Source organism: Monomorium pharaonis, chromosome 9 (assembly GCF_013373865.1).
Source record: "Monomorium pharaonis isolate MP-MQ-018 chromosome 9, ASM1337386v2, whole genome shotgun sequence".
NCBI lineage: Eukaryota > Metazoa > Arthropoda > Insecta > Hymenoptera > Formicidae > Monomorium > Monomorium pharaonis.
In genome coordinates, this window is record NC_050475.1 from 3,077,307 (window position 1) to 3,105,149 (window position 27,843).

Sequence of the window (27,843 nt, forward strand, 5' to 3'; positions counted from 1 at the left end):
GATTCCCCGGGAGCGTAATGATTAAAACAGCCTTAAACCAGCCCTGTGCTCTCACATCCTTTAAGAGAACGTGAGATGTGTGTGTCAGGACAGGTATCCCGGCTTAATTCTTTGGTTTTAAGTATTTTCGCCCCTGAAGGCTTGGAACTTCTAGCGGCGACTTAAACCGAGATTACGTTTAGCGTTAAGAATTATCAACAGTTTCGTTGCACTTACCCCAACGGTCGTCTCAGATATCCTCGACTTCCGCATTCCTCACTGAAAAAAAAAAAAACGAGAAAAGTTCAACTTAGTGAACGTCATACTGTTGCACTCTAAACATTTTACAAACGCGGAAATTAATTCTGCGAATAAAATAAACTTTACGAAACTGAATCTCTCTCCTCATCTCCGTACGAGAAGCCGCTTACAAATAGATCAATTCCTAAATCTACAAATCCGCATCTACATAGACCATCCGCTGTCAGATTGACGGTGGCACGCAGCCGAAGGGATATCAGCGGGGAAAATAAACCGGGATCGAAGGAAAGTGCATCGCGGCGCAGCCTGTTTCTATCGCAGCTCGCCCGACGGAGGAGGAAGGGAGAGGGGAGGGGGGGGGAGAAAAAAGGAGACAGACAAACGAGAGAAACGCACCACTCGGCGAATCGGAGTGCCCCACGCTGAATTTCCCTCGAGAAAATCACCTTATCCCCCAACCTCGATCCTTGTTCCCGCAGACAGGAATGAAATATCTATTTGCATACGCGAGCCCCGGTCTCGCGGCGGTCTCTGAACTCCCGGCAAGGTAAATAACGATCTGAAATTCTCGCGGCGGCATCTTCGATGGCGGCGGCGGTGACGATGGCGGTAGTTGCGAATTGAAGCTCGCGGCTACGAGAATCGACGAGAGAACTACTTTCTTCGATAAATGAGTTATTCGCCATTTAGTATTCGTCGAACGGCGCTCCGAAGTGGAAAAGCCAATGGGCGTTCGCGGAGGAACTACTTCGGGTCCCGGGAAATATGCATACAATAAAACAATACTGCCGGTACACGCGGAGAAAAATAAGATGTTTGATCAATTTTCAGGAATTCAAAGCCCGGCATTAGAAGAAGACTAGTATGCCGAGGGGATTAAGGAGATTATACCTCCCAGGTTTCTCATTACATTTCTCAAAAGGTCTTGCGCGTTTAGTCTCCTTGATATTTCAATTCCCCGTCATCTACGAGACAGCACGACGCATCCCTTGCAATTTATTTTATTTTTTTTTTCTACGACCAGACGTTATCTCCAATAAATGCATAATCTCGCCGCGCCGTCGTATCCATTACGAAGGCTGCGCCGCGCAGAGATCAAAGCGGATACTTTACGATGCCTTTATGTTGGAAGTCTAGGTAGCTCGGAGCTAAGGAAAGAGATTAAACGCAAACACGAATGGTACAACGAATTGGCTACGTAATGTCGAAACGTATTGACTTACGTCTATACGGGAATCTGCTACAAAGAGATATACATATATCAGTCACAGAACTACGCTGCGCCGAAGCAATTCCGACTGAATCTTCTTCCGCAAGAATGTCATACGAGAATCCATATGTCCCTATCGTGCATACAGCGCATACGCGGATCTTTCGCTCTGCAAACTTGCGAGTTTAATCTTCCTTAATAAAACCCTCGTACTCCAAAAATTTGTCACCTCGTTCCCCCTCCCTCCCCATCATTTCAATTTTTATTTTAAATGGATATGATTAAAGAGTCAATATTTTTGACAAATTAGAGATCTTTACGTCACGAACTGTCTTTGAATAATAAATTTCCGGTGATGTGAGAGAGAGGGAATGAAGACGGCGGAAATATCTCGCCGGGATAATACAATATGACACAATTAGCTTTGTATGCGGATTAGTACCACGGCGCATTGTGCGAGATGAATCAGGATGATATAAAGCCAGAATAGATTAGGGCACTGTTGCGCGTCAATACGCCATAGAAATCCGGTCCACTCGGTATTAGTATCCGCAATCTATTGTGGTGCATTTTACTTCGAGCAATTCGGTAACTTCATTAATTTAGACAATGGTACGTTCAGCGTGGGGGGCGTCTTAACGAGGGACGGTGGCGATTGTGACAGTTCCTCGACTAATGAATAACGCTCTTAGGCTGAAAGCCACAGTGATTCGTAAATCCTGTGTGTAACGCGATTAAAGGAAACCGACTTTTGGAATCAAATGTAATAGATTAGCGACAAAGCAAAAGCTATTCAAACGCCAACTTTTTAATGATCTGAAATAATGCATTCCTTCATTCTCACACCCTGTGTCCGTGTGTGTGTGTGTGAGATGTCTATTCTGGTACTTTCTAAGCATTTAATTGTAAGTTAAAATACGAATGTGTTAATTTTTAATGCTATGATCTAAAAAGAATCATTCTTCAAATCGTCTGTAAACATAACTCAATCAAAAACTAAATTAATATTAAATATAACAATATCCATTCTAAATTAATAAGAATTTATTCATAAATGTGATGTATATCAATAATAATCCAATAAGTATATTCTAAAATAATGAGTCTTATAATAAAAAATAATTTTACAGCAATGTTAATCCTCTATTAAGTTAATATGTCCCGGAATATACTAGGGCGAAGCAATAGAGAGTGTCGCAAGTAAAGTGTCTCGCGTGTCTATGTGCGCTTGCGTTAGTTAAAGGGTTGACTAACGTGATCCAGCGCGTTAGTTATGATAAATGGCCAAGCCAGTCGGCGAAACTTTGGCTTATAAATCTATCTTACTGTCAACCTTGCACGGCCTACGACCGCTGACCGTCCCCGGGGCAATGGATCGTATAATCCATCCGTATAACACATTTGCCAAAATTTCTCGCGTTCGGGATTGCGGTGGATATCGTGTCATAAGCTCTAAACTTCCCTGGTTAATACGCGAGCAAATTTGTGTACGTCAGATTTAATTGACATAAATTAGCCACCAATCTGTTAATTATCGCGACATCTCTCAGGAACGTAAGATTACGTAAGAAACAAAGAATGTAAAATTGCAATTAAAAAAAGAATGCCAAAATTAAAAAATTCGACATGTTCAATTTTACGCGGAGTTTTACGTACGTTAAAATATAATTATTTAAAAGTTAAAGGAACTATTCGTTGCCGGGAATTCAATTTTATCTTTCGCACAGATAGGAGGCTTCCAACGACTTTCCTTCGTCGCATTTGCGTGGCGTCGAATGAAACGTCGAACGAAGGAGTATAAGCGAAAAACGCGGGGTTCCTCGCGAAGTCGGAAAAACTCACACAGCTAGTCTGCGAGCATACTTTCGATTAGTCTTTCTCGCGAGGAATTTTTCCCTTAACGTCGCAAATGGAGCTGTCAGTCAGGACGACGAAGCAACAGCTTTATAGTGAAAGTTTCCCCCCTTGACTACGCGGAGGATGGGAGCAGCAAACTGCCGTAACACGACAGTTCAAGATCTCGAAGTAGTATTCGGTTGTTACACGCGTGCTTCACGCACACGTTAACGTCCGAGCACGTACCGCATGCAAAAACCCCAAACAGCTCGCAACTCTTTATTACATCGCAAACTGACTTCCAAATACAAGAGGGAGAAAATTAAAGGTAAAAAAAAAACATTTTTCTTTCTTTCCTTTAGCGTTGCTCGAGAAGTTTAAGAGAAAAGGGCGAGAAGTAATTGTGAATTCGCAATATATATTTGTATCTCTCTGGTTTTTAAAATGTGTGACTTTATTTTAAAAATAATCGTCATGTTTTGCTTGACTAGTCCCGAGTTATTTTGAGTATATTAAATTTTAATTTTTGTTTTTTAATTCTTCACAATCCTAATGTCAATGACTCTTATTATTTATTTTTGCTGAGTAAAAGTACATCCCGGAAACTGCATTCCGCAAAAAAAAAAAGATTAACGATAACTATAAAGTACCTTGCAACTGAAATGTAGAGTTTAAGCGAATCAATAGCCGCACTCATTTTGTTGGTAAGCCGCGAGTATGTCTCATTTAAAAGTTAAGTGAACCGGAGATTCACCACTACAGTCACTAACTCACATTTCACGAAGAGATAACACGGGTCTTGGGACGGACACATGGGCGAAGGAATTAGGTAATTCGGAACAAAAAAGTTGAGCGCGTTTCTCGTTTCGATCCAGGATTTCCCGTGTCTCTCCTCGATTTTGGAAGAAACGTTCAAACTCGCAAAATAGTAAAAAAAATCTCGGCGTGCTATAAAACTCTTCGGAATGGAAAGAATATGCATTGTAATAAACGCCGGGCGCCGCAATGTCTGCGGCGAATCCCGAAAGATTTCCCTATGAATATTTTTGTAACCCGGTAAACTGCAGACCCAGTAAAATCTAATTAAAGTGCATCTCTAATAAGCAAACCCTGAAAAGGGCAATGCCCGCGGTTTCCCGAAATAATACCGTAGTGAACAATTCATTTTACGATTAGAGGCTTACGGATGAACGAAATTAAATGTCTTTTACCTTAGAGAAAGGACAATGAACTCTATTTCTCTTAAACTCTTTCTATTCTATTTCTTAATTGGGTCAGTTATTTGAGAAACAAGATAAGTCGCTTTCATTCCTCAAGTCCCAATTGTTTTCTGAGAAATATCATAAAATGACTTCTTCATCTTATTTCTATTTTATAAAGTCTAAGTATTTCTTATGTTTCAGTGTTTTACAAATAAAGCATTCAAGAGATTGCTCTACGATGTAGATGTTCTTGATTCTTACTATTCCCAAATAAGCGGCATATAATATCCCTTATTAAATTATTTTCAAATAAAACCATTAAAAATTTCAATTCTTGATATTACATATATATTTTTTCCATATTTATATCTAAAGAGTATCTTTCACGAAAATATCGTATGTAAATTATTAAAAAATTACACGCACAAATTGAAAGCTTCGTAATACTGAATAAAAAAATAAATTTCCACAAGATAGATTATGGAAACTACTTCTTTCCTATTTTTCGCCGTGCTTCCCAACAGGATTATAAGCGTACAGGAAGCAACGAAAATTAATTTTCTTCTTGCATCTACTTCATATTTATTCCTCGTTACGTGTTAATAGAAAATGACGTTACACTAAGCGGCTCTTGTATTTAAGAAGATCTAATTGCGCAATAATTCATGCGCATCATGCGTTATATTATAAAGAACATTCATTATCGAATGCAGTACCGTAGCCTCTCATAATTGCAAAAAATAAATGTACGATGTTATTAATGTGTGCATATAGTTATTTGTAGCAATTGCATATATTAGCGAAATATTATTATTTAAAGAAAACGTTTAAGATACAAGCATAAAACAAAAAATAAGACTTTCTAATAATTACCGTTTCTAATAATTAGCAATTCTAATAATTAGCAACTCTAATAATGAACGACTCCTTTATAATATCAGCTTCCCGAGAATAAAAATATTTTTATTCTGGGGAAAGCTGATATTATAAAGGAATCGTTCATTATACAAAAATCGTCGGCGTAAGTCGACTTTCTACAAAATAAACGGAAATCGTCTCAACGAGTCTCGTCGCTCGCTGTAAGCTCCGGCTTAATTAACATAGAATTTCGTTACAATTCCCCTGCAGATCGGACATTGCTGTAGCTTGCGCAACTGCATCTACTCAAGCACGTGCGATGTAATCCTGGGCGCGAAGAGTTAATTAGTTCATAATTCTCCGCAACAATGCCTTTATTAGCGTGAGTAAGCAACCAACGGTCTAACTCACATCCGAAATCAACGTTGTTACTAAACAATGTGTTATTTAACGGTTATACCAAAGATTTTTTTTTTTTTTACATTTGTTATTTCTTCACGATGATGATAAAACGAGACAGATATTTTTAATAGTAAAACTGAAACGTATAACGTTTCGTTATCTCTCTCGGGTTTGTCAATACTAGATGTCTATCCTCCTTTATCATTTCCAAAACAGCAGATATCGTATGACGCGCGCTGCGCCAGAGTTAAATGGTTCTAATTAAACGCTGCATGTTAATCGACTATAATTGCATCTGCTTTAGCGCGCAAGTTGTTTGTTATCCTGCACCTCGAAGATTTGTGCGTTCCTTCATCCTGCGAAGCAGGGATCCTCTTATCCGGAGCGGATAACATCAAAAGTTTACGAGATTCGCAAGCGAAAAGCGTAGATAAGGCTGCAGAGGTACCTATTTAACCTCCGCCCTTTGTCTTCCTACCACACTTACTCTCTTTCCTTCTCGCCCGGGGTCCGCGATCATATCTTTCTAATTTCCTCCTTGGTCTATCCCATTAGCTAAAGCCGATCATTAACGGAAGTCGATTGGCTCATAAAAGTAATCAAAGCGGAAGCAGGCAGCTTTGTAAACACTCAACTAGCGATTTAAATTCCGTAATCGCCGCCGATTACAGAATTTAAATATTAAGGAATATCGAAAGTAAGTCCGCGCCAGTAAGCGATTACCGAGTTTTATTTTTGAAAGTAAATTTAAATCATATACCCGATATATTTTACACCATAAATCCTAGTTTACGTAACGAATTTCCCCCGCTATTGAGAAAGTAAATATGTATTCAAATATGCATTCAAATATCATGCGACGTTTTTCCTCATTTATGCGCGAGTCAGATAAAGTAGAAGGATTTCCGTAGAAGGATCAAGTCGCAAATACATGAAAATATTTAAATGATCACTCGAGGTGTTGCAGCCCTGCGTCTCGATAAGGCGCTTGCTCGAATAATTTACTGAGCTCCCGCCCGCTGGACGATTCGAAATTTTAATCTCGTCCGGCGATGCGGGACTGTCGAGTGAGATTAACTCTGTTTTTCACTTTCACCGAATTAAAATCCATTTCCATAAGCGTTCGCCCGCGCACTTCCATGGCCGCGTAGCGCGACGCTTTAACTCAGCGTAAAACAACGGGACCGTAACTTTTGATTAAGACGACCGAGGAATTAAAGTCCCTCCGCCGGCGAGAGGAAAAAAAGCAAGACGCGAGAATCGGAGGAGAGGGAAGGAAAGCGGGGGAAAGGGAGGCGGGGAAATTTATGCGCATTTACGTGAGAACAGCGCGGTTTCCGGCGGTTGCGCGCTTGAAAAAGGGACAGCGGCAGAAAAGAGAAAGAGATTATATAAAAAGAAAGAGAGAGAGAAAGAGAGAGAAAGAGAGAGGCGTGATATTATAATTGCTTCTTTTTTCTCACCGCGCGATGGCCGTCTCGTTTTGAAAAAACAAAAGAGTTGGCAATTTCCTCTCTTCTGCATTTAGCGAAGGACAATTTGGTGATCAATTGGTGAATACTTCACGAGCCTCGAGCATCTTTGGGATGCAAGGAAGAGATTAATACGGTCTTTGATGTTGCAATATGATGAGGCCGAAGCACCACCTCGACGCTTTTGTAACCGCTGATTGCTACTTAATGCTTAATTATTATTTAACTTGAAGACGTAAAAGACCCTTAATACCCACATCAGTTATCTCGGATTATGAACCAAGGAGATTTTCAGAAAATACAATAGAAACTTTATTTAAAGCTTACTGAAATTAAATGTTAAAGTAAGCAGTAATGAGTAACTAGTAAGTACTGTAGTGAAAAAAATATAACTGTTAACGAAACTTTTGATAAAGAAAATCGCCTTATTATTAAACGAAAAGATTTTGATGAGGAGCTTTACAATGTAATATAATAAGTAATGTAAGCGACTATGTAAAAGACGCTATTGTTAGAACTTTTCAAGTTGCTCACATGTAACATATCCGACATTCTCATTTGCGAAAGGTACGGTCGATCAAAGACGAACGGATTTTACTCCGCCGCTCATCTCAACTATTTAACGTGAGAATCACAACACAATTTGACTTAATCCCGACGCAAGATAATTCGCGCGGTCCAGGGTTCCGCACAGTCGGAATAATGATTTTCCCTGTTCCTATTACACAGAAGAGCGGACGATATCGTGGATGTATCTTACAAGACGAGGTCGACTTAACGGATTTCACCTCGCCCTTACGTACGTAAGAGCAGGCGATTACGTCCGTCGGATTACCGAAACACGCGACTACGCTGCTCCCACTGTTGCGACGGTTCCTTAGAATATCTTCTCGACGAATTTGTCTTTTAGGGTAAGTGCCGGTCTTAAGGCCGAGATTCCGCGGGGGTGTTACGTATGTATGTACTCGCTTCGGCGTGAGGGGAAGGGGGAGGCCTGCGGTGGTACCACGCCCGTACCACGAGCAAATCCACTGGGTTCAAATTTCATTAAGCCGTAATCCTCGAAGATCTCGCTCTTCGACTGTACACGGTAATTTAGCAGATTAAGCGACGCGCCGTACGTCCCCGAGATAACGTGTACGCAAAGCCGCGCCCCTGGTTAACTCCCCCTCGCCGGAAAATAGCAGGAAGAACTTTGAAGATGCGCGAAAGTTACGCGAAACTTCACCCGAGAACACCTTATGACATTGTTTAAAGTTTAATCGCGGTATCCCTCTCAAAGGGGAAAAAGATGCCATAGAGAGGTAGAACGCTTTCTTTTTATGGCAACCCGCTCGCTGAATGCGAACTATAAATCTTAAATCATTCCCCCTTTTTTTTTTATTATCCGCGCAACTTTTTGCGCAGAATAATCTAAGATATCTAGAGAGAGAATCTCCGCGGAAAGTTCCTCACAAAGAATACTTTTCATTCTTATATTAATTAAAACTGCTTTGAGCAATTAGGAATCGATTTTTCCTTAATACACCGAGATTTAATCTCTAAATACTTCAAAGTTCTCTAAACTACGACAAATCACGTGTACCTTTGCGGAAATATTTATATATGCAATTAGATTTAAAAAATTCTATCTTTTTATTGAAATCAAGCTTCGAACTTCACTCCTTTCGGATATTTAATCTAGAACAATTTGTTCGTCGGAATAAAAATAATGGGATCGCGCATTAATTGCGGTAGCGTTTTATCGCGCAATGGATCCAGATAATCTACTTCCGCTCGTACAATTAGTTTGCTTGAGGTAAAACAAACATTCTCCTTTATCATTAATTATCCGCTTGCCAATCTCATCGACCACGATCAAACAATCGATTCAACGTGATCAAACAAGGCACTGGAGTTATCGTGGCATTATGATCATCCTAAGTATTTGTTATTCTCTACACGATACAAATTATATAATCGACGAAATATAATATATACCAATTATTTATATCGAACGTAATAACGGTAATTATTTACAGGAGTAGATACTTCTCATTGTCAAAAACTATGAAATTGTCTTAAATAATTAAAAATCATAATAATTACTACGATTATTTTCCAAAATATTTTTAATTACCTTTAAATCGAGATAATTGAATTATACGTAATTTATTGTTAAATTTTTAATACGTCTGCGTGTGTATCTTTTTAATTATTTACAAAGAATTCTGTTTTTAAATTTTTTAGAAACTGAAACATTTTATTTATTCCTTTAAATTACTCGAATTTTGAGTGTCCAGGGAATTAAAATTTTATTTCAGAGATTTATTTGCAGCGCGTTGTATAAGTTAGATGCAACCAATCGTGCAAATGCAATGCAGACGAAATAAGACATTGCGTCAAAGATGTACGCGTACAAGGAATTTCAAATGTTCTACGAGTTCAACTTGGAATCGAATTTCTCATCACATAAGACGAAGTCATCATATAGGATGAAGTTCCGAATGCTTCTACGAATTACTCTCGCATTCTGAATCCCTAAGTCTGAATTATCTAAAATCTTTCATACCGCTATCCTTCACAGGATATCTTAGGGAAGATCTCCTTTCGTCGAGTGATAACGTATCATGGAACTAATTAACAAGACAAGTACGTGGAAAATCGTGTCACCACGAAATGTCGAAAGTCACATAGAGTTCGAAAGAATTCACAATCGCGATTATACATAAATCTTCTCATGTAAGATTGTTGTTTGCGATTTAAATAGAATTAGAGACGTTGTTTTAACTGTCGCTACGAAACACAAATCAAATTGAATAAGAACGGATGAGAAAAACAACTGTTCTCGCAGCACGGAGGTTTTATATAAAACAAGATAAATACAACTTAATTTGTTTCTTAGTGACAATTATAAACAGCCTTTAATTATTTAAATCGCAAATAATATATTCCCGCATAAGAAGATTTATTTTCTTCTTCGTGATTGCAAATTCTGTCGATATCTCTGTGTAATTTACGTGACACGATGTGATTCGCTATTGCTGTTTCTTTTCTTTTTCCTTCCAGGCATTGCAGTCAAGCCACGTGTCATACCTCGCCATGCCTCCTTCGATCGTTATTATCGTGTCGCAATGTAAGACGTGTTATCCTCCGAATCCAATGGGCGAGCTACCTTTGATAAGGCACGTTGACACTTAGGTTTGCAGTACTGCAGGTCTGATCGAGCGTCCCACCCGAAATCCGATCGAAATGCGAGTCACGCGTCTAGTAGCGGCGAATCCGGCCCTTGTATGAGGTCATTTGCCGCCGACATGGTGTACACGGTGTCTAAATGCGAGTATACTTGCTTGATTACACCTTTGATCCTCTCCCCGCGCCGTTCCTCTCATTAAGCTGCGTCGCGTTAAGATCCCGGCTGCACATCCCGGCGAAGCGAATTTATCGTTGCGAAATGCATTTCCGCATCGAGCGGAGCCTGTGGCTTAAATTTCATTACGGCGATTACGCGCGGCGGACCATAATGCACCGTGAATAAAGCCTTCCGTGTGTTGCACCCGGGGTGGACGGAGACACCGGTGCATACCGCACGTAACTCTCGGGGGAGGGGGAGGGGAGATGGACATTTCCTCCTTTTATATGAAAATACTAATAATTTTGGATTTATTTACCATCGTCTCTGCATCTCAAATAAAGACATAACACATTCCTCCCCGCGAGTAGAATAATCATATAAACGATACAATTTCTTAAACAGATTTCTCTCCCTTCCCCTCTCTTTCTCTCCATCAAAAACTTTACTCTTCAGAATTTTAACTCGAAGTTTAATCGCGAAGAGATGTTAAACACTGAATATTCAAAAGTTGCAACAGATGCCGGCGACTGCCGAAAGAAGAAAAAAAAAACTCTTTCGCAAGGGAGAAAAATTCACACAAATTAATTAAAATATCCACAGGCGAACACGCCCGGTCGCGGGCGCCTTGCGTAACACTTGACGTAATTATAACTTCTTGTACAATATTTCTCCGCGGGGCGATGCATTTTGTTATTGTTACCGCGACAATATCGCAGCGCGTAACTTTCCACATCGAGTGACTCGCACCAAAGGCAGCTCCCGTAATGTCTGCCGAGTACCACGCCTGTTCTTCGTTATTTAGTTCCGGAGGGGAATTTAGTGGACCAAGTGATATTACCAACTCCGGGATTATTTAGAAGCCCGCGGCCGCAAGGTCCCACAAATTCTGGCGCGCAAGGTGCGAGCGTAATACACTGCACCACCGCTGCTGGCGTATTTACGAACATGTGTTCCGCAGGAATCGACGTGAATTCGCCGGATATGACATCTCGATGTATGTACACACGCGCCGTTTCCCCGATACACTTCGTTTGATTAATATCTATCTCTGTTGACGCACGGTGAATTAACAACGGCTCCACTGTTATCACTGGCTACGTATTTTAATTAACTTAGAGTTACGTAATGACGATGCAAAGGTTTCCAACAAAATTAGTTTTTCCCGCTTCTTCGCAAGGATGTTGCGTATTAAAAAAAAAAAAAACCGCAATCCGCGGAGAAACTCGAAGAACACACATTTTCGACGAGCTGGACGCGGCAATACGTTTTGCTATCCCGCCATTCACATGTGAATGGCACCGCACAAAGTCTCTCGTTATATCTCTCTTTCTTTTTAAAGGAAATTTTTTTTACATGTACACATAGAAATATTTAATTAAAAATTAATGGCAATGCCCTCTCGCAAAATATTAATCTCATTGTAATATTATGAAAAGAAATGGAGCGTGTAATTAAAACCGGGACATTTAATTCAGTAAAAGCGAGATAAACTTTGATACCGCGAACAAATATATCTGTGATATTTTTGAGAGCGTACCTCGAAGAAAGGAAACCGTGATTGTTCCCCCAAGAATATATCATAAATTGTTTTGCAAGCTTTTCGCAATTCAATTCGTCAAAGAACGCGCGCCGCGCCCGAGCTTTACGTGAACCTTTCAAAACGCTCTCTCGCGCCGAGGCGCGCCCCGAGAGAACTCGAAGGAGTCCGCGCGAGTTCCGTCTACTTAGAGTTTTACAGCGTTTCATGCAAAGCGAATGCAAAACATCGCCGCGCACCTGGACGAACTCCGAAGTTGACGGAAACGAGGCGGAGATCGTTCCTAGACGGGTGTACGTTTCGCAAACTAGAAATTACACGTCCGTTCGTCCGTAAGATATCGCGCAGAGACATCACTCGCGATGTATAGCTCTCTCTCCCTATCCCTTATCGGGAATCACTTCACCGATGGCGAAGGAATGAATGGAATATAGACGGTAAGACGGTTGAACATCGTGCGCCGTCGGCCGAAAAAATGTCCCATAACGATCGCGCTATTCCTCAAAAGAGCAACACGAAGTCCGTAGAACAGGAGCCCTACAGTTCGCTCTCGGTCTGCAGTCTCGAGAGATTCGCGGCATCGGCGAACCGAGGCAAATCGATCTCGCTGAAATTAAGAATCGGGAACACCGACGCGATACGTGAGTCTCGGCCGTCCTCGCCGTTCGGAGTGAGCAACAAGTGCTAGTGACATGAGCGCTAAGGAGTTAAATATATAGAGTGTCCGTGGAGTATAAATTTTTCCTCCTTCCCTGGTTATCGTGAGATATCGGGCTCGCTGCTCCCGTCGCCGAACCTGTGTTCGGGACGTATTTTCGAGAAGGTATTCCGAAATGTAAAGGGTACGTGTCGCACAGTCACGCGCACCAGAAGTCCGTGGAGAGCACGTGCCGTAGCACCATTCTCCCTCTCTCTCTCTCTTTCTTTCTTTCTCTCGTCTTCCGTGCGCATTTGCCCAGTTCCGCTTCCCTCGGGGAGAGAGACTTTTGTCGCGACTTAGAGCGACGGGTTGGAAACGTGACATATCGAAGTCGGTGTTTTATTTTTGTTTCCTTTTCATTTATGCGAGGCGCAACATCGAGCGCGCGCAGTATATCGGTGAGTAATACATAGTCGATCGAAAGTTCAACAAACTGCGCGCACGTAGCGACGCGTCGCGTCAATAAACAATTTTGACGCGACTCTCTTTCTCTTTCTCGCAGTCATCGAAACGCCCGAGAGTGCACTCCCTTTTTTTTTTTTATTGCGATGCAAATGAAGGACGCGCGATAGTTCGTTAGAAGATTTTCAGAAATTTTCAGGAAAAAAATTGATTTGTACTCCAGAGAAAACGAGTCACTCTCGCGTGCACGTTCGGGCGAGATTCTTTTTATGTTATTTAAAACCAGCAGATTTTCTATTCATTTTCGTATTCTGTACATTAAGTACATGCAAATAGAAATGTCTCTTCAATATGACTTCAGCTAAAGTCACTGAATATGACAGCATGAGATTAGGTTCCCTCGATATACTAAACCTCTTAGCAGATTCAATGCATGTTCTACGTCGCAGCAAACGTTGATGTTATTCATCGTCAGTAATTAGCTTTAATTGAGCACTTGGAAAAGACCATTTCAAAAGTTTCAAAAAAGACTTAACCGACAAAATTTCTACATTAATGTTGCATTCACAACGAAAGTATTAATATATAATGTACAATTTTGTTTAATTTCAATCTCGCAAATGATATTTATTACGTGTCAATTTTCAAAATATACCAACAGATTTGATTTCGTTTTATATAAAAAATAGGTCCCGTTTGTACAACTATATGTATCCACCATTGTTTATAATTGATATATATGATCCGTATTAATGTATTCATATATTCCACAACATTCATTCATTGTTAAATGTGCGGCTAACCAGAAACACCGGATGCAACGTGTCGTCCCACACATAGCGTTTAACAACGCGACTCTTTTTTTTTTTTTAAATTCAATCCCCGCGCAATAACTGCGCCATCATGCAAAAAGTCATTCAAAGAATAATCTCCGCGGGGTAAACATAAAACGGTCAGTGAATTTGTTGCCCGACCGGGGAAGAAATGCGCCTTTTTATCAAGTGTCGTTAAAGCGAACGGGCTTAGTCGTATAAATGCACCGCACGTGATCGAGTTAAAATTTTATGGAAGCTTTCGCGAGCTTTATCCGCGCGAGCGAGCGCGAGTAAAAAGATTATTAACGCGAGTATGGAGAATTGAGGCTTTTTCTGCTCTCGAAAGTTCCTTAACATGCCTCGCAGAACTTCCGGAAACATTGTACATTCTCGCAATTTCTCGCCGCATTTTCAAACGGTATATGCCTGTCCCCCTTTTCAACACTTTTCCAATAGAGAGATCTGGCTAAATTATGTAACACGAATCTACCTATATTTTTCTACCTTTTTTTAAATGATAAAATTTGCATCGGAAATCAAACAAAAGTTCACGTTTGTCAGAGGCACAATTAGGGGTACAAAATTTCAACAAAATTTAAGTTCAAAATGCGAGAAAAAAAAATGATACGCCCGTCGGTGTAAGATCTTACGACAGGTTGACGAAAGCTAGGAAGAAAATGGAGATCACCAAAAGTACAGATTCCGAAGACGTGACGTATCGGAGTCATATCGTTCTCCCGCAACTTCGTCATTTAACTATATGCCCTGCAACGACAAACTTGTCGATATACCTGTCACACGTGAATGCGCAACGAGAGTACCCGGTTCTACGTGACTAATTCCGTTCGCTTGTTTGCTCATCATTTAACACAGGAGACCTTTCCAATTTGCGCTTTGTAAGACACGACATGTAATTGTTAATATACTAACTAGATTTGGAAAACGTTTTAAGTAAAAACGTTCTAAAATCATGGAAATGTATCGGTAACTTTCTGCAATAATCAAATTTAAAAAATTCTAGTAAAAACACAATGTTTTATCGGACAATTAAAAGTTGAGATCCAAAGATATTTAATTTTATCGACAATTAAAGGTTAAAAAAATGTTTGATATTTTTTTTAGCAAAATAAATCCTTTAAAAGAATGCAATACAAACATTACATTTTTTCGGTGTAAAAAAAAACAGCATAAAAGCATCGAATTTCAAAGTAATAAAAATTTTTAGAAAATCTCCATAAAATTCATATCGAACAAGTAGAAACATGCATTTGAATTTGCAGACCGTAAAGTAATCTTGATAAGTGCGACTGATTACTTTTCCATAACCTTCGGTTGGGTTAACCATGATATTTAATCGACGGTAATCTCTCGCGTTCTTGTAATCAATAAATTGCCTTGAAGGTCAATTCAGTAATCGCGGTACAATCTTACGGCTTGACGTCACCCATGTATACCCGACGTCCTACGAAATCTACCGTTCGATAAAGTCTCGCAGTATGTCGTAACTATGTATAGTACCGCATAAAATGCATCTCGTCGTACGGCAACTTTCTACAATTCGCATCGCCTCTCGATCCCTGCAAACGCTGCTCTTGCAAACTAGCACACTCGTAACCCGGTAAAAGTGTATACCTACGTAAAGCGCCTTGGGTCTTACAATTTTGCAAGTTAAGCGAAAAATTTGTGCCATATTTATCATCACATTTACCTTAGGAAATAACGTAGGAAAGTCACTTGTCGTATAAATAATAATAACAAATAAAATAACATCATAGCCAAAATGTGACACATATCAATATAAACTACATTGTAATTAATCTCAGAAATATATATTTTTTTTTACTTTTAAATACATGTAATTAAAACTAATATGACTATCTTTTTCATTTGAATAAAAAAGGAACAAAAATATGACGATAGATTTTCTAGGAAAGTTCCGGGAAGGATAAAATGATTGATTAATCCATCGTATCTTTTTTTTCCCCGTTTTCTTTCGTTGCTCGATCCGTAATATAGAGATAACAAATCGCTAAATCAGGGTCAGATCTAATCGGCATCGTCGATGCAATCGAGCCTGTGGGTCACGGTATGCGCAATGCAACGTTATTGCAGAGCTTAAAGTGCTTAAACGACGTAACAAGCGCGATGCAGACGAGATATCGAGGTCCATCGTTAGAGTTAAGAACGCGTTTCGTCGTCGTTCCCGCATGGCACCGCGTAACATCGACGAAATGACCGTGGCTGCGGAACAACGAAACGGCATCCACCGGGAACAAGTGAAACAGATGAGGCGCTTGGATCGAACGGGTTATCGCGAGTATTATCAGCATCGTTAGAACGACCGGCGGCGCCGGACACTCTTATGTCTCCGCCACCGCTGGTGCAATTTCGCGAACTTCGTTTTCAACAATCGCGCGTTAGCGGAACGCACGAGAGAGAGAGAGAGAGAGAGAGAGAGAGAATGCACCTACAACGTCGAGATAACGAGTCCGCGCGAGCACCGTAAGGTCGGAAACGTTATTCCCGCGGCTGTATCGCCTTTCATTATGCAACTCCGCCGCGTAGAAATTCCCACGATGGCGGATAACCGTTCCCGACAAGAATGAGATCAAAGATTCATGAGGGCGCGCGATTTTTTTCCCCCGAGCACACAGAGCTGGAAAAAAAATTGTAAAATTAATTTTGCATTTTGTTACGTCATTTGCCTCAATTCGCATTAAATGTGGCGATTTTTTTAGATTGAGATAAATAAAATAAACGGCTAATTCGGTCGTATAATAATATCTCGTGCTAAATGTAGGATACGGATACGCGCGGGCTTACAAATGTAAATATGGTCGAAATGTGCGGTAGATATGGCAGAATATTTACAAACTAATAGCGTCTCGTTTGGAATAACTAATACGAGCAAATAGGAATAACGCTTTATTCGGGTTTTACCTCGACCACAGTTTAAATGGAATTTTATGACCGATTTTGAAGTAAATGTTGCCCCATAATAGACTAAAGTACTAGTATTAGTATTTATGGCGGGGATTGCTTTGTGCCTATCTCTCGCTACTAATTTAATTTCAGTTATGATCTGATATTTACATGAAAATCCGTGTACAGCTTGTAATTCGCTAGCTGGAATATTATTTCGCGAAACAAATACCAAACAATTATAATTTGTGATGAATTCATAGAATAAACTCGGGGAATATGGAAAGCTCACGACGCTTCGTTTTGACCAAAATTGTTCAACAGAGGGGTTACTAGCTAATTTATATTAAACTATAATTTATATTATGTTCCAATGTCTCGAATAGGTCTTTAAAAAAAATCTTTCAAAATCTTTTGAAAAAGTGCGTGACACTGTATCGCAATGCAAAAAATATTAAAGAGATTAAGCGAGAACCAATTACGAATATTTTTATTATTAGTTGCATTATCTTTTTTCCTATATTCATTTTATCACGTTGCAAGAAAAAATGAGATTCATCAAATTACTCGACATATATGTGTAAAACAAATGTAACACATAACTTTTTCGAGAAAGAAATGTCGTGAAATGATATAAATGGTTGCTTCTGCATCATTAAAGAAAATTTCATAGATAATCCCACACTCTCTAGAGCATGAGTAGAAGTGAAATCATCTCTATTACGTAAATGGAATCTATGAACGGAGGCAGAGTAGCTACGCTCTTAATAGAGGCGCTGTTTAAAAAGCGAGAGTCAGGCTTAATGAGGCGAGTCACGTGTCTATCCTAGGCCTAATGCCTCGCGATATCTCCGTACTCTAATGATGCAAAGAATTATATGGCGGGAATAATATTCGCAGGAGAATAATATTCCCGCTCTTGTACCCTACATTTGCCTATTACGCCACGCACAACGTGCTGCGAAAAATTACAATAGACACGGTATGGCATAATTTTATGCGTCACGCTTATAAAATCGCATGTTTACGGTATGTGCGTAACAACGGCGAAAGATGTGAAAATCGTTGTAGTGAGTTATCGGAGAATTGTTGGATGTAACAGAAAAATGTGTACGAAGTAAACAAAATACGGAAAGTTAGCAGACGGCAAATTTTTATCACGGTAACCAATATAAATTTCAATCAGTGCGCAATAAAAGCGCTTGTTTAATAAGAAAAATTGATATGTGCATTGTAATAGAAATCAATTTTGGAATATCGTTTCGTTTAAAGTTTTCGGCTAGATGATTCGAGTCCGACTGACAACGGCATATATTACATATCAGAAATTTCCGTTACGTGTCGAAAAAAAAAAAAAAAAAATTACCGGCATCACGTTACGCGCATGAGATTAGCCATAAAATAACCGAACCGTTAATCGATGAAACTGTAATATTATAGTCTGCTAAACTGCTAAACAATCTACATATACAATGTGCGTTTACCATAAATTTATACTATTATGTTTCTGCATGCAAGCGCAGTTAAATTAGTTAAATGTGATGACAATTAAATTTAATAAATAGAAAGTTGATACCAAAGAAATTATGAACGGAAATATTGCAAAAGCGATTTAAAGTGCTCACTGAATTGAGAAGTACTTTTAATGTGCTGTGGAATTAAAAAAGAAAATACATTCGACGAAGGAAATCAGCAATTCGCTGCAAAACGTAAAACGCGCTGCAACTGAATTAAATGATATAAATTCTGTTACTATTGTTTGCGCGCCTCTGATCTGAACGGAATTAAATCTTTATGCGGCGTATAAAACCTGTACAAGGGGCGCATCGACAATTACCAATAAAACGGTTGGAGGTTCGTATCCGCGCGTTACACATCACGGTTGTATACAATTGTTTTACAGCTCGGCTTTCCACCGGGGGGGGCTCGCTGCGCGATTTATACCGCCGTTGGCTTTCGCGCGACTGCTATTTTACCGCGGCGCGCTACGTCGCCGTCGTCGCCGGAAGCGGTTCTTTTTACACCGGGAGAGGCCGGAATAACGTCAGCCCGTTACTCCTGACGAGAAAAACAGCCGTAAACGCGCGCTATCTTCGATTGCACGTGCTCCCTTTTCCCAGATATTACCAGCGCTAATCCGATAGTTATCCACGAGCTTCGCCAACACGCACGTAGAGCCGCGTAGATCTCCCTCTCCCTCGGAGAGCACATCCCCCATTTCCAAACGGTGATCTCTCGTGCGCGCCACTTACAGAATTGGAAATTTGTTATTAACGCAATGGGATAAATCATTTGCATATTAATAGCGAAACGGCTTTCCAAGCCGGATGGAAATTTATGGCCGACGCTAATCTGATAGCCATCCGCGACTTTTACCCGCGATCGGCGGGTAATCCCGACCTCCGAGAAGCGGGGATTCCCCCGGAATTTCTGCGCCACTTAGGAAATTAGGGAGGGAAAAAACTGGCCATTAAACGCGGCGAGATAAATCATTTAAGTGTTAAGACGCGGGGAGAATTTTTCGTTTGCAATCTGTGAGACGAGATTTATTCTACATCCGCGAGAAACTTCCCGGGGACGTACTTCAAAAGCGCGGTGACGACTCTCCAGGATAATTCGAGACACGTGTAACTCCATTTCCTCGGGGAGAGAATAAAACGTCGCCATCCGATCGTTTTCTGCCGTCGCCGTCGTCGCGGGAATTTTACGGCGGCGCTTGTACGCAAGCCCCATCCGCGCGCGTTTCTCTCACTCTCTCTCGCTCTCTCTCGTTCATTAAATTCCATTACCTTCCTTCTTTTTTTTTTCGCTCTCGTTCTGGCCCGCAGCACCGGCGCGAGCGCGAGCGCGAATCTCCCGGAGCTTTTAGATGAGATATTTAGTTTTACTGCTCGACGGGAAAACAAGCGGGAGTTTACGGACCCGACGGGACAACCCGACGGGACAACCCGACGCGAAAGTCGCCGACTGATTGTTGATCTCCTTTCTGTTCCGTTAACGGTACGCAGATTTTTACGAGAGTCCCGCAGCGTACATCCCGACATTTTGACAAACGAGTAATTACGAGTCATCAACGTTGAACTTTATTGGCATGGTTTCTAATAGGATCTCGCGACTCTTTGCGGGAGTACGCGACCGTACTGCGAAAATATTGATTGACAACGCTGCCTTAGCATTTCTTTCATGAATTCTCTCTTATTTAGATGAAATAAAAATGGCAACAAAGGCACTCAATGATCTCTACCATTATTCCTGAAAAAATTACAATTTCTTTCGTATTTAATTGATTTTCGCAAATTAAAATTTTTAATATTTGTTTCAAATGAATTCGCGAGCTTTTCAGGTAGAGGTGGCGTGATCACCTAATACGATTATCGAGAAATATATCATTTTAATACACGTTATTATATTAATATATAAACATATGTTTCGCGTGCAAGCGCGGTAAGCTCTCGCATTATTGAGCGTAATCTCATTTAGTTACATAAAATACAGAGTGCATTCCTTCACCTATTTTCTCTCTAGCTATCCCCCCCCCCCTCCGCCGTTCGCTGTAACGCGTTCCTATTCCGCATCCAGGTACGAGCAGCCCAGCTTGTTTGGGCAGCATACGGGACGCGGGATCGTCGACACGAAGCGTACGAGCGAATGCCTACCGCGAATGCACGTGCCAACTCGCGGGGATACACGCTGGCGTTACGAGCGTATGTTGCGCGTGCAGTTTGTAGGCGCGCACGTACGTGTGTGTACGTATGTGTTTTTGAATGCACAGGTGAGCGCTGATATACGGGAATATATACCGTGCACCGCATATATAGACCGTACACATGGCCGGCGTTGGAGAGCAGCGTTGTGCGGTTACACCACTGGTGTGCACGACGTGTGTGACAGGAGCACATACGTACAGGGTGTACCAAAAATGACGGGTATACATATGTGTGCGTGCGTGCGTGTGTGTGTGTGTGTGTGTGTATGTGTGTGTGTGTACAGGAGCCAAGGGACCACTTATTTCACACGCGGAAGAATACCATACATTTCAAGAAAGTTATTAATAATTCTACGCCGGGTGCGTACGCGCGCGTATGTATGGCGTACGTACGTATTATATGTATAATAATTGTGTGTGCAGCACACACGTTCACGGTCCGTAAGCGACTGTAAAAGCAAACGTCGGAAGGTAAACCTTCAGAGGTGCAAATAACAATGAATAATAAATCTCATTTGCTTTTTTCCAAGCAAATGAGATTTCGCTATAAAAAAATTTAATAATAGAGTTAATTAAGTTAAAAAGTATCTAGAACAAATCGTACGGAAAAATATTAGTATCAATTTCAATAATTAATGTCGCATATGTAGAATGAAAGAATATAAAATCTTTAAAGAATATGGTAATTTTAAATTTCAGCAAAATATTATATTTTTATTATATAATTGTCTAAACGACACACATGATTACTTTGATAATAATAGGATTGAAAATAGTATTCTAATTCTTTGAAAATGCTCTTCTTTATCCAATATTTTTCCCTCTCAATTCAATGAAAACCACTATTGAATAATGAGAGTATATTTTTCTTGATAAAAAAAACTAAAAAATTCACGTAGGCAAGTTATGTTTGTTCAAAATTATCAAATTCTTTAAAGAAAATTTTATATGTTCTTATATGTATATTGGAAATTTGTGACTACTTTTTTTTCTGCGAGGTAGATTTGATTATTATAATTATCGCTCTGCATAGTAAATTCGATTGGGCGAGTCGTGTTTAACGTTTACAGCGCTGAGTTTACAACGAGCTCCGTCATTCAACGTGCTGCCCGAGGACATTCACGAACGACGTCTCTTCGGGAGTCTCTCTCTTTATTCGGTCGCACGTTGCGATCCGTTAGCACATCCTCTGGGTCATCGACCATGCGGCGGCCGCTACGCGTAGGAGATCGCGCGCAGGTAGCGATGGCCCTCGACCCAATACTTGCAAATTGCAAAGAACTGCAAGTGAATACGGACGCTTGTTAGAGTACCTCGCTGTCTTTCGGCATTGTTAGCATTACCGTGACTATTCGAGCGCCAGTGCACTCGAATACACACAAGCAGTCCACTATATATCACGACATATTATCGTGCACTGCTTACTATCAGCTCTTTCTTTCTCTCTGACCCTTTTTTTTTGTAACAAAAAAACGCGAAACAAATGTTCTTAGCGGCAACCAGTGAAAACAATCGCGTTTACATAAAAATTTCACACAGAAACATATTCCACATTTTGCGCGATTAATCTTTCATAAAACATTTCAAGCCTAAAAAAAATGCTACAATAATGCTTCCTTGAAGTATTTGTTTCAATGAACATGAATGGAAAGAGCGGCTGCTGCATTTTATTTGTACATTATTAGTGCTGTTTTTTTTCAATGACTGCACATGGCAATTATTAAAAGAGTTAGTTAAGTTAGAAAGTATTTAGGACAAGTCACACACAGGCAAAAATTAGTGTCAATTCAATAACCATTGTCTTATTTATAAGCAAAAATATAAGATCTTTTCTTAGAGACTTAATAATCTCAAACTTCAGCAAAATACGCTTGACACGAATGATCGCCACTCAATAGAAAATAAATTGACCAAAATTGACGTTATTAGCACCTACGTTATAAAAGTTTAATGCACGTCAATTATTTCGACAAGACGCGCGAGAGCATCGACACCATCACTACCTCTACTCGCAGCTCTCGGGTACGCGCGAGTATCCTCCGGCGGATCCTGACCTCGCCTCGAGTTCCCGTGTGGTATTCCAACTTGAGATACCCCCTCGAGTAGAGGAGATACTTTCAGTACGAGTGCGCGGCATGCGAATCCCGTAGGATTCGGGACGCGTTATACGAGGTGCTCCGCGTAAACACCGCGCGTGCAGAAAAATTGTTTTTCCACGCGTTGCGCAAAATTATGCAGAACGTCGCTAAAAATACTCGAGAGGACTTCCTCGCTCGAGTTGTCTCTCGTCCGTCGTCGAGATGCTCGTGTAAAGGGTGCAAAGGTCAGCCGAGCGAAAATGAAACGCGCGATTTTGAACTGTAATGTATAATAAAAACGCTACGTCCAATAATGGTAAATTTTTGACACTATAACTAATTCAAGTGCGGTATTCTCGCGCGAATGTTATAGTCCGCCTAAATATTCTAACCACGTCCCGACATTAATTAAACGTAAAAAAAACAAAAAGGTTACTGTTTCGCATGTGGAGAGTCGGAGCAACAAAACGCTAACAACCCAGATTAGAGTTTAACAGATTACTCGAGCTTAACGTGCTTCTGCGTGTCGAACATTTTTCAATAGGCATCACCCGCGCGACTGACTCGCACGGGTTTTTCGCGGCACCCCCGTATGCGTTGGCATATAATACCCGGGAAAAATCCAGCAGCGTAAAGTTCAGCCGGACCGGCCGCGGCCGGCCGTGCGATAAATCACTTTCCGGACACCCGTACATCTGTTCCAGCAGTAGTCTCGGATCGTATCTATCATATCCAGCGTGTTGAAACATCCCCGCGTGCGCTTACGTATGCAACGTGCCGCATGCGTCCGCATGCTCCTCTCGCGCTCTCCCTCGCCGCACGCGAGCCATTTTCCGCGAGTATTACGTAACGCGGTGTGATTTCGGTCGATTAGCCACCGCGCGGTTCGCAATTAGAGTCAAACTTGCCGTCGCAAGAAACTTGGCGCGGAAGCGGAGGGCATTGTTGTGTCGAGAGCGTGTCATCGAATTTCGGAACGCGCGATGTTCAGCGCCCGAGTCTGCGCCGCGTATACGTGCCACGATTTTGAACGTCGAATTCGAGCCTTTTTAATTCGCGTAATGATCTTCCCGGGGGGTTGGGAGGGAAAAAAAGTCCCGTCGCTCGATAGTCCGCGCACGACGGGGAATATTGCGGAAGAATATCTGTGCCGAGGAAGTTGGAAGACGTGTGTTACGCGCACGTACAGAATAAATGCGCCGCGCGTCTGTATTTCCGTCTACGATAAAGGCGAAGCGACATGCCGGAGTAACGGTTTAACCTAACGTTGTACCACACGGTATACCGGTGTCGAGGGGGGGGCCTCAGGATCGTGTCTAGTCTGAAATAGCCGGGGCACACGACGGCGCGTTGAACCTCTCTCTAATCAAACTTTATACTAAACTTAGGGACTCTTGACGCGTGTGATATTTCTGATCCTTTCGCACGCTCCCTTTATAATTGCGAGCGCGAACTTTTAATTGCTAATTCGTTGACCAAATAGGATCTCACTTCGGGAAGTTCGGTAGCGATATCTTACGGGAAAGAGATGATATTACGTGAAACTTTCGATTGGGAAAAATAGACTCCGAATTAATCTCGTCATTAAAGGAAAATATCGTCATCATCGTGGGCTGAAAAATTCCCTGTTAGTTCGAAAGTGTATAATATTTATCCATCTCTTCGAGATACCCAAACTTATACATATTTCTCCGAGTAGGAAGAGAACTCGCGGAAAACGTGATACAATGTGTATCTTTTAAATTTTATAAAAAAATATTAGAGAAATAAATTTACACGGGATATCGCATTTGTATACTAAATTCGTGTCGGGTGCATTACTTTCGCATTAATTCTGTTTCAAGCGCAAGCTAATATCGATAGAACAGAGCCTGGAACGCGACCGCGCTTAATTTAATAATGACTATATACGGGCGCGTGAGATTGAATTTATGAAGTCGCAAACTTCTAGTTTTACGTTCTAACGAGATTACAAGTTCGCAACCTTTTCATTCCGGCAGAGCCGAAATGGAGGCGTAAGGCGCCTCATATATAAAACGCCCGAGCGAAATCCTTTAATTTGATCGTAATAAGAAACGCGATAATCTCTTCTCGCGAGAGAGATCCTATCAATTTCGTCTCTCGTTATTTTACATCTAACATCCCCCCTTCCCAAATCAAGAGATGTTGCCCCTTTGGTATTCTGTTAAAATATGTAGAGACGGTAACGCAATGATGTTCGCCGAAATTGGCAGAATGCGAATACGATATTATTCACTCGCGAAATATAGAATTTTTTTCAACGTCGGCGTTATATCGTGGAAATTTATCATTTCAACCGTTGAATTTCCACAATTTTTCAAATTTAAGATGCAATGTTTCAGTAAGCTTCAAACTAAGCTTGAAATTAAAATTCTATTAAAGTAAAGACCACTTCAAATTGCATGATAACTTTTGCATTATTTATGAGCGTCTTTTAATTCGAGGGAAGCCATTCACTTAGCAGTTGATAAAAACTGTTAGTACCTTGATGTTTCTCGGTGAAACACGGGATCGATATTAAAATTTCACAAGGAATAACGTTAGATATTTTTTCATTTTCAGCTAATTGTTAAATATCTAGTAATTATGACTAATAATTAATAAAAATCATAACTGATGTGCATGCACGTATAGTAAATTTAAAGCTTGGATTTAAATTTTAGCGGCAAATTTTGTATTTAAAAAAATCAATATTTAATTTGATATTAATAAGCTCTATAGAGAGCGGTTTCTGAAAGCGCAACGAGGTATCGGAGCGTAATAACGATACTCGCTATATATCGAATGTTCTCTGTGCGAGAGATATCTATCACGCAAGCTCGTTTGTAGCTCATTCCTCCCCCCGTAATCACGACAATCAAGTAGTTATTTCAGCAATACAATCAAGACGATGCATTGTGTGATTAGCTCGACAAAGACGTGAGATTGATAGACGTCTTAATGGCGCGTAGAATATAATCGGTCTAGTTCATAAGCCGCTCTTCGAGACTTGGTATTCAAGAGAACAATCAAAAATTGCAGCAAAAGCCATTTACATCGATTAGACGAAAGAGTAGAGATACGTCGATAAAAAGACTTCGTTATGGCCGAGCGTTCCATCTCACGAGGAAATTTTGCAATTTTTTATCTGGAGATTCGTCCTACTTATTTCGAGCATATACGTATTTTCCGGGAACTTTATTTCAGACATAACAAAGAGATCTTCCGCATAAATTAAATTCGCATTAAATCAATGTTAAAAAGTTCTTTATCGTCCGTCCGTTAAACATTTCCCGCGTAAAATTCCGCGCTATTAGCATAAAATTTTCTGACCCACTTCAAAAATATTCAGCGATCAGTCGCCTGGAAATAGAAAATTAATATTTCGCAATTACGCCCGAGTTTTATCACAAGCGCGGTAATTAGGTTTTGATGCCATCTATAATTAACGCGATCGGGGCCGCATAAAAGTCACTAAAATAATGTAATACGTGGGCTCTTCTTTCAATACGGGCGCACGTTTATCGGTCGCGCTGCACATTCAGACCGGTTCAATATCGCTGCACTTTGAGTTTCGACCGTTTTAATCGCCCGACCTGTATCCAACTATTTCATTACTTTTCACTCGGAAGGGGTATCGGTGTTGGTTCCAACCATGCTCGATTTCCAACAAGCGCGCTGAGGATATTTTACTCGCTTCGCCTCTTTCCTGATGTATGTATCAGAAACTATCTCGCCGGGAAAGAGTTTGAGTTCCGTTCTAACAAATGATATTCCGAAAACGCATTAGCCTCGCATTGGCCTCTTATTCGTTCGCTTATTCGAAAATTTGGCGCTTCGGGCAGTTGCTTGCGGCCACTTTCACGGTCGAAGTTCTCCATTCGTAGACCCGGGACTTTTGTTTCGAGAACGATTCCGTGTTTCGTTCCTGCATGAACACGGCCAGGAGAACGCGTCCCTTCCACGCGAAATAGACTTTCACCGCGCCGGCGTTCACCAGCGGCTCTCGATGACGATCGGCCGACCTTGCGTGCCACGGGTACCGGTATTCAGATTACGCGGAATAAACCAGCAGCTCGCCTGGATGTTGCGAGTCGATACGGGATAGATCGGAGTCGAGTCGGAGGCGTCCCGGTCTCGGCACGAAACTTCTTCGCAAACGTAAACTTAACTCGGATGACTCGCGACGCTGTGATGAAACCGAGGACTCGAAATTGTACAAATATAACAATAGATATGAAAAAAAAATATATATATACGATAGAAAAACTTAACCTTTCGATTCTTGTCTGATGATAATTATAGTAATAAATTGCACGATCAGAAGTAGATGTAACTTGCGTAAGTTTCGAGACTGGAAAAGTTCATTTGAAATGTCACTTACGAATAAGCAAAGTCATCTTGTATAACGTAATGACTAACGAGAAATTTCACGTATTACGTTGCCTTTGAATCATTTGAACGTCGCCGGGTTCTCCGCTTATCGTCAAGAAAGGAGCTATTACGTTCAAATTAAAGCGACAATTCTCGTGTTTGCGAGATTCCTTCAATATATTTATTAGACCGGCAGCGACTCGTGCCGCTGCGAGGAAAAAGTGGGCGCGGGGAGGACACGAAATTTCAAATCCCGTCGTGAGATATTCGGTTTCAATTAAATCCGGAGGATCGCGCGCTTAATGAAAAATGTGCGCCGAGAACTTTCCGCTTCAAGCGCTCATTTCCTTTTCGGGAGGGAAACGATTATTGCCTCGCGGATGCGCATCTCTCTCTCTCTCTCTCTTTCTCTCGAAAAACCGTCGTTTCCTTTAAGGCTTTATAAAACGATACGGTCGCATTTCCCTACATAACGCGACGGCAACAATGAATATCGAAAGCAAATCCGCTCGCACGCACGTTTTCCATAGCGTGCGAGCTCGCTTCCGTCTGTGCTCCGTTTTTAATTCGCCCGTAACTTTCACACGTTTCGCAGGACGCAACGCTGTTATGCCAGGCGCTCGCGTGAAAAGGAACAAACGCGGCGGTGGAACATTTCTTAACCCGCCCGCATCCTGGTAATTTTACGTGCGAGACTCTCATTCTCTTCCGTATGAAAGAAAGACGGCGGGAAACGAAGTGTAGCAAAAAAAAAA

The 27,843-nt window shown here is 41.0% G+C and overlaps 1 protein-coding gene across 1 annotated transcript in view; it reads right to left on the reverse strand.

Annotated features, from left to right (window-relative positions):
* The window catches only part of LOC105838345 (cadherin-87A), a 191,554-nt gene that overhangs the window by 157,985 nt on the left and 5,726 nt on the right, over positions 1-27,843 (reverse strand). Inside the window, exon 2 of the mRNA XM_036291624.1 lies at positions 217-258. Within this exon, the coding sequence (XP_036147517.1) occupies positions 217-258 (42 nt within the window). The remainder of the gene's footprint in view (positions 1-216; positions 259-27,843) is intronic.